Source organism: Ostrinia furnacalis, unplaced genomic scaffold (assembly GCF_004193835.3).
Source record: "Ostrinia furnacalis isolate ACB-3 unplaced genomic scaffold, ASM419383v2 OfSCF5116, whole genome shotgun sequence".
Taxonomy (NCBI): Eukaryota; Metazoa; Arthropoda; class Insecta; order Lepidoptera; family Crambidae; genus Ostrinia; species Ostrinia furnacalis.
In genome coordinates this window covers 55,323-73,751 of record NW_021135355.1, presented here as the reverse complement: position 1 = coordinate 73,751, position 18,429 = coordinate 55,323, and the positions used below count along the sequence as shown (strand labels likewise).

The following is an 18,429-nucleotide window of genomic DNA, read 5'->3' as shown; positions in this document are numbered from 1 at the left end:
AATTATTCTATCTTACTTGATGAAATCTTTTTCAATTTTATTTACATGGTCATAACATTTTCACCATTCCTCTGCACCAATTTGTGAGGTACACCTGAAACCCCCGATAAAGCAGCTATTATAAGAATAATATTTAAAAAAACCCTCCTTCTGACGCAGTTAGGTAATAAACTAAATGTATCAAATTTCACTCCAACTTATTGTCAACTCAACGACGCGCTTTAAAATCAAAGATTGACTTTGAATTATGCCTTATTTTACAATACACATTGAAAACAATATGACTTGCTTGAGCTTTTTTTACTTTTTCACAAAAATAACAAATAGGCATGAGAAGATTACAAAATTTCTGCAGCGACTGACAGTTCACTTGATTTACTTTGACAGGTGACAATAAAGCCATAGACATTTGCCATATGAGAGACACACTTTTCCAATATTTTTGTTTGCCATGAGATTCTGGTACACCTATACCTATCATTAAATGAAAAGATAAACTAAATTTTTTCAGCACAACGAAAATCTGCTTTGGCGCGTAGCCGCACCAATGCAACGTGACAACTGCAGTTCGGACTTCTTTATGCGTCCACTACACATACAATAAAATTCGAACTATCGCACATTTTTTCTTTTTTATTCTAATTCAGTAAAAAATGTTTTTGAAACCTTCATTCAAAATTCAAAAGTTATTATCATATGGCAGAACTTATGACCAGACTATGTACTTGAATAAAATATTTTTCATTTTATCATCAAGATTAGCAGCCTAATAAGTTACTATGACACTCGAGTTAATCCACATTCAGCACCATAGCCTCCCCTTCTACAAGGCCCTCTACAAATGTCAAAACGTCACTTAACCCTTTTAGCACCAGTTCTTTTGTTTTTGAGAAGATCTACCCAAATTTTTAGATCAATTAAATTATAGTCCAGTCGTTTGGTACAAATTAACGTGGTTACCTGGAAAGTGATCCGGGAGTTTTGAAAATTGGTGATTAAAATAGATTTCACTATGCTCTCTGTTAGTCTGTTAGTTAAGTGTGATTGCCGCACTCGTTGCGAAATTGGAAAAATGCTGCCTTAGAGAAGATTTTTGATAATTACTTTCCTATTTTGTCGTTACAGCCAAATGACGTCCACTGCTGGACAAAGGCGAGAGGCCTTTGGGTTTTCCATGGGTTTTTCATAATAAAAAGTCCTGCGCTGCCCGCATTCAGGTACTTCTCGCGACCTTTACCAGATCGTCGGTCCACCTAGTAGGAGGCCTGCCCACGCTACGTCTTCCAGCCCGTGCCGTGGTCGTTCGCATTTATAATATTAGTAGGATACAATTATGTAATGTAGAAACAAACAAGACAAAAAAAATGTATTGAAGTATACATGCAACGCGAATTTTTTTATACTTCAGCATATTTAGGACACCCGGCAGCGTGTCCTGCCATGATCAAAGAAAAAAGAACTCGCAATTTAGCAGGTACATTAAACGAGGTCACAAAATTCGGAAAGAACATAGCGAAATCTATTTATTCACCAATTTTCAAAAATTCCGGAAAACTTTCCAAGTAAAATTAACAAATAACTGGACTATTTACTCGTTTTCTATTGACGTTCATAAGTGCCACTTGTGGTCTAAACTGAATAAATATTTTTTGATTTTGATTTTGTTATTGAGCACAGAGACCTTATTGGTTATTTTTCCAGAAAATTTATATTTAAGTGCATAAATGTAAAAATGGCTTCATAGTGCACAAAATTGGCAATAGGTGGCATAACAATGGTTACTTTTTTAGCGCCTAGTTTGAAATGTGATTGAACGATGACAACTAACAACAGTTGTCAGTTAGGTAAAATTTTATTTTAGTTAGAAAAAGACAAAAAGTGGTAAATGGGTTAACGTGCGGGGGCTGCAAAATCATGTTGTGACGTCACGCGCGAATATTGGAAATTTTTGAAAATTTTAAAATGTCCGTAAACTTCTCGAGGCTCTATCTTCGGTAATACTGGATGGATCGAGGTGAAATAAAAACTAGTGTAATGTGTGTGATCTAAACTTTAAATTAAGTCATAATTTAACTTAATATTACAACTTATGCGTGTTGTCCATTGTATATGCGCGTTCCAGCCGCGGTTCACGCGCTAAGCTGATATCATTATCGCTACACTATCACGGAATATTGTAATGGGCTTTCTTAGAAGCGAAATTAGCTGAGTACATGAACAATTATCCAACTTCCTTGAAGCGTCCGGCTCGGGCGGTAATTACTCGGCCTCTGAAGGACCAAGCGGATCGCCGTGACGTATTCAAATTATCATCTCGCGTGACGCGGCGGCTTACTGATGATAACGTATGCCCATAACAATTATACAGGGTTACTGAGCATTTGAGTTTTCTTTACTAATGCATCTGATAGTCCCTTAAAAGCAACTGATCTACACTTTATAAATTGCCATGTATTTATTCAACTCAATGCGAATATATTTTCAGATAGCGAGAATCATTAACTTAACAATACAAGTATACCGTGAAATGAAGCACCATAAAATTGACATTGACAAGTAAGATCTCTTCACAAGAAAATTCCACCCTGTCAACGTATTCCATATCGAGGGATTTCAGATAAGGACAAGAATTTGTAGTCGTCAAACACCTGCATAAAATATTTTTTGTGAAACGAGTTTTCAATTCCAGTCCTCTAATGATGTGTGGACAGACGTTGGAAGTGTTAACTTGGTTATTTTATTTTCCAAGAAGTTATCGAGTATAAAATTGTGATAACATTCGTCGAGGAGTGAATACCGAGAGTCGGATGTTTATTGCTAATTCGCTCATCATCGGGAGGAGCAATAAAATCTTAATTGGTAATTAATACCGCGAGCGTTCAACCCGCGAGGTGCTCGGTATCGTACGTACGGTCGTGTACGACGGAAACATAAGTCAAGTCGTTTCTAGTCTATTTCTAAGTAATTTGCAGTTCCCAATAGTTCGATAAACCCACTGTTCAAGGAAACGGGAAAGACAAGTTTATGTTACTCTCTTTTTCTAAGAATTTTTTATCTACGATCATTTAAATAGATTTGATAAGCAGAAAATAATTAATTATTGCTGATGTCGATAGGTTGTTTGACAATCAATTTATTTAGGTATAGTTTTTCTGTTTCTATGTTCATCTTTTTATTATCTAGATTTATTTGTTTATAAAAAAGGCAGTTCTATTTCGGGATAAACAGTTTGTAAATCATCAGCTCGCTTACTCTAATGATGATAATTTTAATTCTATATTATTAACTAAACGAATATTAGTTAAATTATTTTGAAGTCATAATACCTACGTAAATTATGTATAATTGAGCAATGCAATAGGTACTAAAAGATGACTATCGCTATGATTTCTTGGAAGGCCGTTATCCTTGAGGCAGTTGGTACATTTATTTGTGTCCGAGATCACTGACTCGCAATATTGTTGACTTCCTCGGAGGAGCGACGCCCATTGTGCGCGAATTGAGGATGCGGACAACACCGCGGGATGTGATTGCGCATAGGGTGTCATGTTTAAGAAGCAATTGACGATGACATCAGGCTAATCTCTACGATATCTGTCTAGTCGTAAAAAGCGAAAATTGTTTATGAATTTAAGTATGCGTAGCATACCAAATATATCTTATGTAGTTACTTGTAAAAGCTTGAACAGAAACTAGCAGAAGAAGAGACGTAGAAGTGAAGCGCTTACTTTTGATAAGATACAAAGAGTGTTTCAGAATAGTCATGATATCACTGAGTTTTAGATCGGACACGTTATAAATAATGGCGATCGAAGAAGCGGGAAAATTTACTTTGTAATATCCGCTCTATACATACCAAAATAAAATACAGTTCGAAATATGCGTCAATTCACAAATATAGTTTGAGCAGTCTTCGTGGCGATATCTGATCATTAGTTACTCCCTTTGTCATGCGCCGGGCAACTGACCAGTGTAAATTAGGAATGACATCCCAGCAGTTCAGTGCACAACACAATACGCATTGGCAAGTGGCGGACAAGATGGCAAATATAGCGTGACACAAATACGAGATATGCTTTGATGTGCTCAAAGTATTGTATTTGTTGCACTATCCTTGTATGAAATGCGATTAGATCACCGCTGGCTACAATACAATGTAAAAAATTCAAAAAGAACAAAACAAAACCTTTACTTAAAAGGCGTGGGACTGGACTTCCGAAAAAAGCTGACGCATAATCTGAGATTGCAATTTGTTTTCGCACAGTAAATAAAATAAATCTTTTGCTTTATATATTTTTTGGAATTCAAGCCCAGGTGGTTTTTATGCCGGTATAATTTAAGATGCAGCAGTATTAAGCTTGAGTGCCATCGTTTGTACCTAACAAGAGATGACGTCCACGAAATTATTTGGTCACGTTAAACTGGACCCAGATGTGTCCTATTCTAGATAAAAGCAATTCCAACAGCTCTGCTTGGGCAGATATTCACAGAAACCTACAGATTTACTGCGATCCGGTTTGTCGCCTGAAGCGCGTTGCTAATGTAGTTACCTTCATTGTTTCAGCTCGTATCGCATACGTGGAAAAAGCGGTTGGCATAAGTTGTTTCCAAAGAGAGTAAACGGGGTTATTCCGTCGATTATTATTTATTCACTGGAATCGGTGGGGAGGGGATGTTTTCAGAAATCTACTGAACCATAAATATCTGGAAAGTCATGGTCCGGGAATCGTATTTATTTTTTCTGTTAGCCATCACTAGTAGATGAGCATGGTAATGGCCCTAAATACAAGACACGTCATCCTGGCGTTAGTAAAGTACCTACACAGAATTCGTAATCCAATGTGCTAGTGTTGACTTTAGAAATTAAAAAAGTTGAGAAATTGAAAACTACCTACACCTTTACCTACCTAATTAATAAAAAGTTTTCATTTCCATATTAAACGTCACTTTAAAACAGGGTTTAAACTATTGTTTAGCTTTTTTAATAAGCGGGTCAGTGTTTTCTCGTGTTGTAGTACCTGTTATAATGAGGATTCCGTCAACTGGAACCGCAATTAACTGGGACCGCGGTCCCAGTCGCCGGATGCGTAAAAATTAAATAATTTTCTTCCGGCGACTGGGACCACTCATGGATTTTAGTACTGTACCGATTTTGGATTGAATAATATTTTCTTTTAAGTTATCTATGAGTGGTCCCAGTCGCCGGAAGAAATTTTTTTTTTTTATGGATCCGTTGACTGGAACCGCGGTCCTAGTTAATTGCGGTCCCAGTCGCCGGAAGCCTCGTTATAATGTACATATTGTCTTATCTTTGTGACGACCTATAATTGAATTGTGTTGCGCGCCTTCTTGACTGGTAGCCTCAATAATAATATGGTCCCGGTCAAGAGGCCGCGCAATCCGCAATCTTCATTGTGTGTTGGTTCCCGCTGAAAACCAGCTTCTCGACATGGCGCTTGTTATGTCGCGAATATAGCTGAGCGGACGCCTCTTCAGCATAGCTTGTAGTTAAATGTTATAATATGTACTGTATTTTTATTTTATTTTTCTATGCTGAATAAAGTATTCTTATTCTTAATTGTTTGTTTCTTACCTTATCTGGCGTGGTGTCAGCCGCGGGCCGCAGCTTGGCCCGGCCCGCGCCCCCGGCCTTCCTGATTGCTTCCATCAGGTTCGCATGCGCGTCGCCCGCCGGAGCAGAGGCGGCGCTCGAAGGCGCCTTCTCTTCACTGTGCGACAAAAAAATTAATAAGACACGTGGACTCAAAATACTATCTACATATATCTATAAATATAGCTATACATTTACATTATTGAATTGTCAAAATGTCTATGCAAATATTGATGTAATAGTTGATGGTGAACCTAAATAAATAAATAAAGCGAAAGGTCACTGATTGACTAACTCAGGCCCTTTTCACACGTCCCGGTTGCCGGCTAACCGGCAACCGGGACGTGTGAAAAGGGCCTCACTCATCACGAAATCTCAGAAACTACAAGTCTCAAATTTTGCACGGGGTTTCCTTTTAGAATGTAGGTGCTCACTAAGACGGGATTTTGTGAAATACAACTCCTAAGGGGGTAAAACGCGGTCCACGCGCACGAAGTCGCGGGCGGCCGCTAGTTATGTATAATCTAAGGTTTATCTTAAAAATCTATCCCATAACTTGTTTAACTAAATTCGTTGCGGATTCTAAGACGGGTGTAGGTATTTCATTGGAGGCCAAACTGTAGATCCTAGCCATACAGGAGTCGCAGTGGTAGAATAAATCCCGACTGGTTTAATAATGAATATCATCTATGTAATTAATTGAATAAATCGAGTTTCGAGTGTACGTTTCATAATACGGGCCCACGACGTACATAATTGATATTGGTTGCGTTAAAATGGTTTTAGAATATGAGGTAAAGGGCAAGGCGCGACATATGACTCAGCATGTTTGGTGCTCTGCCTCATATTAGGCAAGGCGAGTACATGACCTTACTTAAGACAAAGGAGTGAGTTTTCCTAAAACGGATGCATTGTCTAATAAAATTATGATTAACTTGAATTTAAAAAATAATAACTTGTAAGGTCAAATCAAACTTGTTCCAGTTTATGAAAAGTAACTAATCTACAAAACCCTTTATGATAGTTTGGGAGGAGAATGGATTTTGTGTACTGTTACTGTAGTTATCTATTCTCTTTAGACATAAAGTCCATAATCTATTGAGGAAATCTGATGTTTTGTGACAGGTTGATGTACCGTTGACTGTACGTGAACAAAATGGGTTAAACTTTAATGAGCTATTTTATTACTGTGTTCTCCAGCGAGACTCACTCCCTGGCCCTACAATCATCATTTCAAAATTATTTATCCTTCTCACACATCGCCCTATGATTTGTGAGCGACAGGGAAAATACAGAAACGGTGTTATAGAGTAGCCCCACAAGCACGAAGTAGTTAGCGAGACCCTGCAAGGCTGAAGTTACCTATGCTATAAACTCCGTGTGAAAATCGATACCAAACATGTTTCAAGTCAACGTTGTAATTTGTCCGATGAAAGAGAACAACATAATGCAAATAGCACAGTATATATAAATAGTGTGCACTTCCACTATTAAATTAATTAGCCGGGCTAAATTAACGGCTGACCTTTGTGCCGTATCGATTCGCGGCGCGGCGCACTTACGTGTGCAGACACCAGAATTATCCCCTATTATAGCAGAAGTCTATGAGAGAATACATAACAGATTTTTCATTGTTTTCCTCCTTTAAAAAAGTTGGAAGTCCTCTTCCAGACACTAAATACGGCCCAAAAATATCTTGCTCTGCCACCGAGAAATAATCTTTGTTTGTATATCACTATTAACATAGCCATTTTCAGGTTTTTTTTGTGGTTTTTACATCAAATCGAAGTGATGTCACTTTTAGTGATTGGAAAGTTCAGCTATACAATACAACAGAATTAATCTGCCAATACACCACGTCAATTGTCGGTATTGCCAATACATGTGGAGTATTGTTTACATACGCGGATATGCTGCGCGAATCGCTTTCACTAGAATTCGTAGATTTGCGTCACTGGTTAGTATTTCGTTTTACAAATGTACAATAATGTTATTTAACTGTAGGTCGTCTAAGTACTCTTGCATATTTTGCTACATTATTTTATTTTTTAATAACTTCAAACATAAAAATTAGAAACAGGACTGGAATTCGTAGAATTGTTTGCGTATTCTAAGTGATTACTTAAGCGAATTAGAATTTAACATTTATTATATTCATAAGTTGAATGACTGTTGTGATGTTCATGTACAATTTGTTTGTTTGTATGATTCAGAAAAGAATAGGTACTTATGATGTCCTTGAATAGTCGCGGTATCTACACTGGGAAACCTTTAAATTCCTAGAGCTTATTTAACATATTTGTTATGAATCAACTTTCTTGTTTTTTACAGATTTAATAAAAAAAATTCTGTGTTGGTAATGCATTCAGTGTAAAAAATTGAATCAACACGTCCAAGCAAATCAGTGTGTTTATTTAAACGCTTTAGTTAACTGCGAGATGTGGGGATCAATATGAAGGTTCGCGCTAAGCCAGTTCCGTGAACGCCCATTAAAACTACCACGCCGAGTGACGTCGCTATTTCTTCACCTCAAAAACCAGCTTTACTGATTTGCAAGTTTGCAACCTTGTGCAGCTCTGAGAGCAATTTGTATGAAATTCTTCAGATGACAGTTTACGTAATTAATATTTTTCGTACATAAACGAAAAAATATTAAAAACAATGACTCGGAGCGAACGCTCAATGAATTACGCAACATTACGAACAAGTCGTTCGAACGAAGATAAATAGGAAAATAGTAAAAAATTGATAGACTGTTACAATTAAACTGAGAGACGACTAACTTGAAGGCTGCGCAAACAAGCGTGGGAAAACAATATCAGTTTTTCTGGTCGTTCAACAATTAGCACGTTGTCACAGTATTGAAGGAGGCGGCGCCACGGGCGTCATCGTGAAAGTGTAGATACGCCCAGCTATTTATATCGCTGTATGCTTTCTTAGAACATACGCGATCGTGAATTAGAGCCGGCCATCGCACAAATAGTTCGCGGTACTGCGCAAAAGCGTTAGGACCGGTTCCTTTCTCCAGCCGGGCAATTAAAAATATATTGAAAAAAGTTTGATTTAAAACACCCGAATTACTGCGACACTTGGCAGTAAAATTTAAACATACATACTGAGAAAACAAGTGCTGTAGATATTGGAGGGCAAATAGACATACGGTTGTTTTTTTTTAATGCGAAACTTGAGTAGTTTAGGATTTTTTGGCAGCTGATTTTCATTAAAATAATTTTTAAATTGTTTATATCATATTACATTTTGATCGTTTTCTACCAAAATAACAAAAATATACAGTGAATACGACTCTATTAGTGTATAATATTTTCTATCAAATATTTTTACGCAACTATTATACTGAACAATTTTCAGTTAACTTTACCTAAAGGATGAATAGCATGCAATTACATCGCAGGATTCCATCTAATTCATTATGCAATTAGCGTAATGAGGCAAAAACCGAGCCTCATACTATAGAACACACGAATCTTCGCACGCAATCTAAGAACGACTCACATCTTGATGTTATCCTTCCGTAACACTATATGAGTCACGTACATAACTGATTTTGTCTACAAAAATGCCTGTATGTTATTTAAGTGTCCTTTACTTTTCTCTTAAATATCTTGACGGCTAGACGAAAAATTTCAGCCTTTTTCTGATAGAAGATCCTTTCTAAATAGATTTATGAAACCTAATTCTAATTTCATGCTCAACTTATTGGATAAAGTCTAGACGAGCCTTTATTACAATAATACAGTTAGCATCTTAATGCTGAATATCAGACGTATAAAATACAGATGTTTCTTATACATACTTGATCATAAAAATGATGCTAAAATGCAACAACTTTAATCAAATATAATAACAAAAACATCCTGTATGTGCATATTACTTACATTTACAACACAATATTTTACGGAGTCAAAATAAACCTGCACCATATAGGGCCGGTCTGCACGACACAACATATTTAATTTTAAACGGTATATTTTGCATTACGGTAACACTTGCTAACCCAAAATATGTTCTTGTGTTACGCCTTCAGCCGAAATGGATTTTGCAAACAACGACAAGTGTAAAAATTTCATGGTTGAACAGTTTGTACCTACCAAAGTTTAAAATGAAACTGACAAATATTATGTGTAAATAAATAAGTTATTAAATAAAATTGTAGTCCTTAAATGTTAAGTGACATACCTTCCCGTAGCTGCAAACACTTATTTAGTTTAGTCAGAGGTGACTCATATGATTTATTATTATGATTGACTACATGACCAACATGATCAGTTAGATTGTGTACAGAATTTAACAATTGATATAACAAACGTAATTACAATTAATTAATATGAATCAAATCAAAATATAATTCAGAATACACGTACATTATGTTGTATTGATCGATATGTATTATAGGTAAAATTAATATAATTAATTCATCATTGTATTCAAAGTACAGCGTATGGTTTGCGTTAATTTGGTACGTACTGGGTTATTTTTCGTGAGTCACATCTGTGAAGTTATTGCGAAGGTTTTTATTGGAACCATACATCATCCCGGTTCCCAACGCATTAAAAAGATTACATTAGTTTTTAACTGACGACAGATTTTTTTTTTGCCAATCCAGGATATTTTGGATAATAATATGTATGTCATTAAGTCTGACAAATAATAGTAAAGTTAAATTATTTTAAAGCCCCATCACATAGTCCTATGACGCAACTGTGGAACTTGATGTTTCGCCACCACACCCGCAGAAACGTACTGTATGTTTGTTTACAGTGTCCGCACGGAGGCTTTAGCAAAGACTGGCATCCCATATAAGAATGTCTGTAAGACCTAGTTAATGCAGTATCTTAATACATAGTAGGTACTGCAATTAATATAAAACAAAATGAAAGACACAAAAAGCTCTACTCAAATAGCGACTTTTCCTAAAGATTATGCTAAAGTGAAATATATTTTCTGATGTCTCGTTAATTCTAAATAGCTGGCATACTGTTTTGGCATCCATATTCAGGGACTAATTAAAATCAAGCTTTTAATTAAATTCATCACTTGAAACGGCCTGGAAAGTTACAGTAGGTATGTGTTATTTCTTTTGACGAATTACAAACTAGGAATGAAAAAAACATAATGAAATTATGTTGCCTAGAAGGAGTTGCTTTTGGTTACATATTAATTATGCAGCGCAGAAATTCGTAGAATTCAAATACATAATTTACTATTCACAAGAATGTGTAGGTGTTGTTTGATTTCACTGGCTAAGTTACGAGGTGATAAATAAAAATATACATTAAAATTCGTCATAAATTTATTTTCGTTGTAACGAACGGCGAACGAACGCTATCGTACTTTTCTGTCGTGTCTGGCTATACTAATATTGGCTAATCGCAAGATTATAATCCGTTATGCACTTGAATTTGTTCGCTAGTAAAAATATTATTGTAGTCTGTATCGTTCGTTTCAATTTATGATAAAGAGTACATAGATTTTACGGAATAAGATTTTGTGTCATGTAGAGTCAAAGAAAAAATGCGCATTGCAATACACGTCACGTACCAAAAGTATTAAATATCAGTAATTATTATAGAAAATTACACATTTGATTACAGAACACGTTGTACATTTGTATGGGACGGCACCATGTGTAGGCGCACAAGCGGCCGGCGCATTGGTTCGCGCAGCCTAATCGAGACGCATTAGCATACATCAATTTAGGCTATGCTAATTCTTATCGGCTTGTTTACGGCCACTCTAAAGCGATAAAAGGCGATCCTTCTGCGAAATAGATTTTCCTTCACTGAATATGGACGCCTTTATCAATAAACAACTCCGATGCGGGCAGTCATTGATGATGATTTGTAGTTGACAACATCACAGTCAATGAGATTGCATAGTCACGACATAAAATACTGGTAATTAAAAGAAAACAACAATTTTGTTGGTTTCTAACAATTACTTTAGCTGTTGCATGTTTTATAAATAAATCATTAAGTTAAAAATACTGAGTTTTTACAATAACATCGTATGTTATTTGTAAACAAGCGTAGTAGAACGATAATACATATTATTGTTTGTAATTATCATTGCACGAATTAATAACGTGTTGAATTAATGATAAGATATTTCAAAAGAGACAAGGCAAACGTTCATTTTTATGTTTCAGGCAGACAATAATCATTAGTCACTGTAGCGCAACTTGGACGAAGAAAAATAGCATTTCATATTTTTGATCAAAATGGTTCAACTATAGATTAAAATTTTCGCCAATGTTCAACCATAAACTACACTTAAGGGTAATTTAATACTTTTCAGCATTATTAAAATTATGTTAAACAAACATAAATAAATGCATGTCTCATGAATGTTGTTTTAATTATTTTGATAAACATTTACCATCAGTTTAAACTTTACTGCGAATTAATTTTCAATGAAAATAACGAGTCCAACGACGACGGCGCGAGGAGCGTCTCGTGGGAATAAACGATGTGGTGCTCATTAAATAGGACAATAGACGGTTTAATTACGAACCGCAGCGCGAATGCATATCAAAAGCTTCCATGGCAGGTAGGTTATGCAACGCAAAAACTATTTTGTTCCCCAAGTACCGTATTTGTATTTAATTTAAATTAAACTTATCACAGGAAAATGTACATGTCAATATTATGATTGTTAACATACAATTAATTAAGGTAAACTCAAAAAGTTTTAGCGATCCGATACCTAGACTTACTGTTGACAAGGAAATATAAATTTTAAAGCTAATCTCAAATGTGCGTTGTGCTAAATTAATATAGAAGATAATTAAATTATTTTATACCTCCAATGTTTTAAAAACAAGAACAGGAAATTGATAAACAACAAACAACCAAGGAACAAAAACATGGACAAATTGACTGACTAGTTTGATGTTTAGAAGTCCCTTAGGGAATTAAAAATCAATATTGAAAATATGTTTCAATGCTATTTTATCCAATTAGCATTAAATCCAAGACTGTACATTTAGCATTACTCTACGTTTAATGATTACTTTATCTTAATGAGGCCGTTGACATGTTAACTAATTTATACAAACAGAACAGGGAAAAAACAGGTGAATCAATTTATTGATTTTATAATTTTCCCGGTTTGGAAGCGGAATCCCGAATGGAAGCTGTACTTAATGTCTTTATCTGTCCAACGATCTACGGAGGACCAGCCGGCCACGTTAATTAAAGGAGGTATTCCATATCATAGTCAATCAATAAGCGAGCGTCTGATTAAGAAACCGAGATAAGACTGATAATTTCATGAATTATTGAAGTCTGGTGTGAAAAGCTAGTCGAGCACAATGAGAGCTCATTAATATGCCCACAAAAAGCACAACAGTGTACTCTGGCCACACAAACAAAAGAAAACCGCATAACGCGCCTTAACGTTCTAAATATCGGCCGCAAATAGACCCAGGAATTTTAATCAGACAGTGAGTTTTTCTCACATTTGCCAAATCGCTCCTGGATCCAACGATGGGAACTTAACACACAATGTATTAATTAATAGCTATCTGAAGCACAGGACTGTGGAATAGTTTCACAATTGAATTAAGAATAACCGTTTTTGCTATTNACATGTTAAGGTAAATGTGCAAGTAAAACGCTTTCAAATGATACCAAACACGGCATATTTATCTTAACTTTATTTTTTACTCTGTATGGTTTGTCCGCTAGAGGGCGCCACATTAGATTTTGTGAAACCCCATATAGCCTATAACCAGCGGACAATTAAGACGCTTCTAATGATATGTCATTTGTCGAATTCTGATAAGTAGTTTAGAAGTTACGAGGGAACAGATTAACATACATACATACATACATAGCCTGTCAAAATCATAATCCTCCTTTTGCTTTGCCGTAGTCGGGTAAATATATTTTTTTAGGGTTTTCTTTCACGCAAAAGTATATACTTAGTTATAGGCCTTTTAGGTAATATTTTATTTTCAGTAAATTCCGTCAAATTGCAAATTTGCACAGAGGTTAGGGTTGCATATAAACATAATTTATTACAAAACAATCCAAAATTTTACAAATTTTACATTTATTTATGGTAGTAGTGTCGATGGGAATGAAGATGTATGTTACCCACGACACTACTGGCTTGGTAGTGCAGAAGGGAAAAAATATTCCCCACGACACTACTGGTAGTGTGGTTTGGTAGTGCGGTGGGTCAGAAGGGCAGTTTTGATGTTCTCGTTATATGCACATGTTTCCACAACACCTATGAGGGTTATTTGGCGTATTTTATTTACCAGGTTTTCCCAGTAGGCCTTTTTTAAGATGTATTTGTTATCCTGTTCAATTCAAAACTATTTTAATACAGTTGAAGTTGTGGACTTTTGGAGTAGTTAACAGAATGCGAATTCTCCAACTTTTTGCATCGTTACCACATAAACGGTGACTCTTAGGAAAAAGGGGCAAAGACAATTTTAATAGATTATTTTATGATCTACTACTATTTCTTATCATTTCTTATGATAAGTTTACTGTTTGGCGAAAAAATGCAAAAAACTTGGACTTCGTAAATTTTTTTTTCAAATGACGGATCGCTGGGGACTTTTGACATTTCATTAAGGATGGTGTTCTCAACAATCACACAAATTTTCAGCTCTATGCGAATTATTATAACCTGGATTTTCTGACTTGACCGGGCTAAAAGAGTGACCATAGAGTTACAAGTAGAGTATTGACATGTGCATATAAGAGCTCTTAAACATAATAGACACGAAAACTTCGTATCTTATAAACTCACGGTGCAGTCCTTCGTCTAAGTTGCAAACATTTTTCGACAATTAAAGATGACAATTAACATTGAGGTTAATCATTTTATATTTGACGTCGACAACACATCATGATACAATGCTGAGTCGTGGCACGAGGCGATATCACATTGGATTTATGTGTAAGACCGTTATGAAAAAACACTTTTTTGACTCTTCGGATCATCGAATCTCAGAAACGCTGACTCTTAGGAGAAAGTGTATAGACAATTTTGATAGATAATTGTATGGTCTTAAACCTTGTGATACATATTTTTGTGATAAAACTTACCGTTTGGCTGAAAATCTCAAAAACCCGTATTTTTTAAGTTTGACTTTGAATTTTTTTTTAGCACACGTCGGATCGATGGGGACTTTTCACAGTTAATTCATAATGGTGCTCCGAACATTCGTACCAATTGCAATAATTCGCATACAAAGCTGTATGCGAATTATTGCAGGGTTCATGTCTAATTTGACTGGACTATATTGATGTTTACTGGTGTATCGTTTACATCGTCATAGTACGCTGATCTATCAATTCCAAACAGTAAACCCCAGTATGAATAAAACCTGAATAACTGTAAATGTTTATATATTTTTAACAACTGACGCACAAGGTTTAGATAATTCATTTGACATTTGCGCAACCTTTCCGTGGATACGCATTCTATCATTAACGGGACTCAAGTTTGAGAATGATAGCCTGTCTAGTCTAAGCTAATACAAGCCTAGGAACCAGATTTAACATATAGCTTGGCTATCTTTCTTCATACAGGCCAATGACAATCGACTCTATTCTTGAATATAGATTCGAACCTGAGCGTTGTATTAGAACACAGACAAATGCATAGACACGGCTGGTTTTTAAACAGCTAGTACAAAAAATGATGAAACAATGCTGCCTTTTGTAAATCCAGCGGATAAATTAAACAGATGAACGTTGTTAACGAGCGACACTAATGACGATCTGATACATAACAATACAGGCATTGTAGTCATTGCGAGGCAATTCATGCGGACAACAAAACCGGATTGTCACCCGTTGTCGGAAGAATGCAGTTTCAGCGTTAGGAGCGATTGTTGCTAATCTTCTGCGATTGTTTCTTCGGAAAATGGAAACAATTAAAGAAAAATGAAAATCGAAATAAACGAAAACAACCAAAATATTTCTTAATCACACTTTTGAAGAAAAAAGATGAAACTACTCACACAGATGTAAAACCACAAACAAAATGGGACATAAAATAGAGAGGGAGAATTTGCATAATTGCACAAAGGCTTCGCAAAGTTGTGCTATTTATGAACGATTTGTAAAGAGCGTTCTAGGGATCGAGCAAACGCTTTGTTTTCGCAGCGCGCTTCTGCTAAAGAATAATACGGGGAACTCGCGCAATAAGCGAACACTGTTCCTGGCGCTCTGTTGTGAACCGACCAAACTAAAGATTTAGTTTCATTTACCTAACTAAACAATATAATCCTACATAGTCGATAAAGCTTAAGTGAAACGACGCTGTAGTCTCAAAACAGCAAACGAATTATGCAGCAATACTTCTCCCCTTCCGACTCTGAATTAGTTATTATCAACTCATGAATGTTTAAGAAATCACTAGAAGTAGGGGCTCTCCCCTCCTATTATAATAACGATTTTATGGTCAGTAAATGTTTCATAATTTTACGACTTCGTTTAGTGATGCAACAAAAACCAGCGACCGAACATATGGCAAGGGTTTACTGAAAAAAATCAGGTAAAGAAATACGATAACGCTAATGTGTTTTGCCCCATCCCTGGCTAAAAAAAGGTAAACACGTGGGGTAAGGTCAAGAGAAATTGAGTTTTTACACGACTTTTTTCTCCGTTAAATTTTGTTTAACGACCATTAGCTAAACAAATGTGCATTTAAAATGTGTTTCATAACGTACAGGGATTTACATTTCATTGTTTACCAAATCAAATCCCCGACGTAGATTAGACTGTTTCAGAAAATAGGTGACATAAGGTGTGCTAATTTGGTTATTACAGTTGAAATGGAATTGTGGATTAAGCCGAAAACGTGGGCGGAATGAAGCCAATATACACTCGCGTTTCATATACGCCGTTCACTGTTGTGAAAAGAATCGATAATAGTTTTACGAGAGATTTAGTTCAAAAGTAACGAAATAAACAACTCACCGTTTAGTATCAGGTGGTTGGGCTGCCTCCGGTACTGGAGGCGGTGGCGGCGGCGGCGGCGGCGGCGGGGGCGGCGGTGGCATAGCCTTAGCCGCCGGCGGCTCCGGGGGCGGAGCGTCCGGCATGTCCGGCACAGCAGGCAGAGGCGCGTCCGGCAACTTCACGTCCGGCAACTCCTTGAAGTCCGGGAGTTCCGACTCCGGTAACGCAACCACCGGAGCGACCGGTGACGTAACGGCCGACGGAGCAATCGACCCGTCGGTCGTGATCGAGAACTGGACGTCCCCTGCGATGCCCGGAAGGTGCGGCAAGTCCAATGGCATCTCCAACTCTGGCACCTGTCGTAATAACGTGCCAGTCAAAAACCAATCTCATACACGAAAAAATAGTGTTGAGCAGAAAACCTTTGTTACGTTGTTGATTTAATAACAATCATTAAGGAAATTCTGTTTACTATAAAGACATTAGTATCAATATCGATTCTCGGAAGCCTGTAAGTGTTCGTAATGACACTACCATGGGATGAGTTAACAAGAATTTACGCGTCTTCTTAGGAAGCATTCAAACGCTACGTATTGTTAGAATTGTTTCTTACCATCCCCATGCCGGGAGCATACATGTACTCGTCAACTTCTCTCTTCAGCACGTCCCTCTTCATGATGGATGACGGCGCGTCTTCCAGTAAACTCCTGTTCTCAACGTCTGGAACTTTCGGGACGTATGCGGGGGCTTTGTCTGGAATACCCAAGTACGGGCTCTCCCCGCTATTGAAAACCAGCAACTCTCCTACGGTGGTAATGTCATCTATAACAGCCTTAAGTTCAAAGTCTGGTTTAGGCTTGGTGTTCTTTGGTGCGGCCACTTTGACGTGGTAAAAGTGAAGTTTTTCCTAAAAGAGAACCGATTATGTTTATTATTTCTTACTGAAATACAAAGTTAGTAAGTTGTAGAAACCATTTTCGATAACTATTGATTAAAAATTACCTGTATTCCCTTGTCATTAGGCTGGCCCTGAGTCTTCCCACTCAAGGTTACCTTTTGAGGTTTATGCTGATAAGCATCTAGATCTAAGACAGATTTGTAATGTTCGTGGACGATCGATGCCGGATATTTAGCACTAGAGAACACTTTGATCGCCTTTTGCATCCCAGTCAGTGTTTCAACTTTTTTCCTAGAAATCTCAATTCTATCCGTGAGTTTGTTGGTCTTGTCAATGTTCTGCTTGATTCTACCCATGAGTCGAGCGAATACGTCGTCGATGACACCGTTAAGGTTGTCGAGGGTGTCTGCGATCTGTAGTATAGTTTCTTCCGTACTCAAATCGGAGGGCACCAAATTGATTTTATAGATACCTTCCATGATTGTTTCGTTGGGACAACACTGCAACAAACGCGTTTTCAACTTCAGTCATTGAAACAATGGATTTGCAGATATAATTTAACCGTTATTGTCTCACACGTTGCAAACATTTATTAGAATTTGATCGATTACTTCTGGGAGGTCAATTATTATAGGAGTCCCGAGTGACGCAGCAACGATTACGCGATATGTACGTTATTTACTCGCAATATTTTTTTTTTTTTTTTTTTTTTTAAAAAGATTATTACCAATTTGTATTGCCCAAATTACTAATAGTCCCATTAGCCCCTCGTGGTAAGCTAAATAAGCTTGTGTTACGAGTGGGCTCACCACAATAGTCGAGCGGCGGTGGGATACGAACCCGCGTTCCTCGTATCTCGAGTCGGCCACACCGACCCCTTCACCGTTCGGCTATCGTGGTTATAAATCTAGCCCTATAATTTCAAATACACGTATATTTTCCTGCTTCCTTATCTTGATTTTGTAATATACAAG

General features: G+C 36.8%; 1 protein-coding gene across 3 annotated transcripts in view; it reads right to left on the bottom strand.

The window, feature by feature from the left end:
- The window catches only part of LOC114360667 (WASH complex subunit 1), a 34,840-nt gene that overhangs the window by 11,561 nt on the left and 4,850 nt on the right, over positions 1-18,429 (bottom strand). For all 3 annotated transcript variants that reach the window (XM_028315423.1, XM_028315420.1, XM_028315421.1), the window contains exons 2-5: positions 17,560-17,955; positions 17,171-17,464; positions 16,576-16,913; positions 5,594-5,729 (exon numbers count right to left, since the gene is read on the bottom strand). In XM_028315423.1, coding sequence (XP_028171224.1) covers positions 5,594-5,729; positions 16,576-16,913; positions 17,171-17,464; positions 17,560-17,934 — 1,143 coding nt within the window. In that variant the 5' untranslated portion in view covers positions 17,935-17,955. The remainder of the gene's footprint in view (positions 1-5,593; positions 5,730-16,575; positions 16,914-17,170; positions 17,465-17,559; positions 17,956-18,429) is intronic.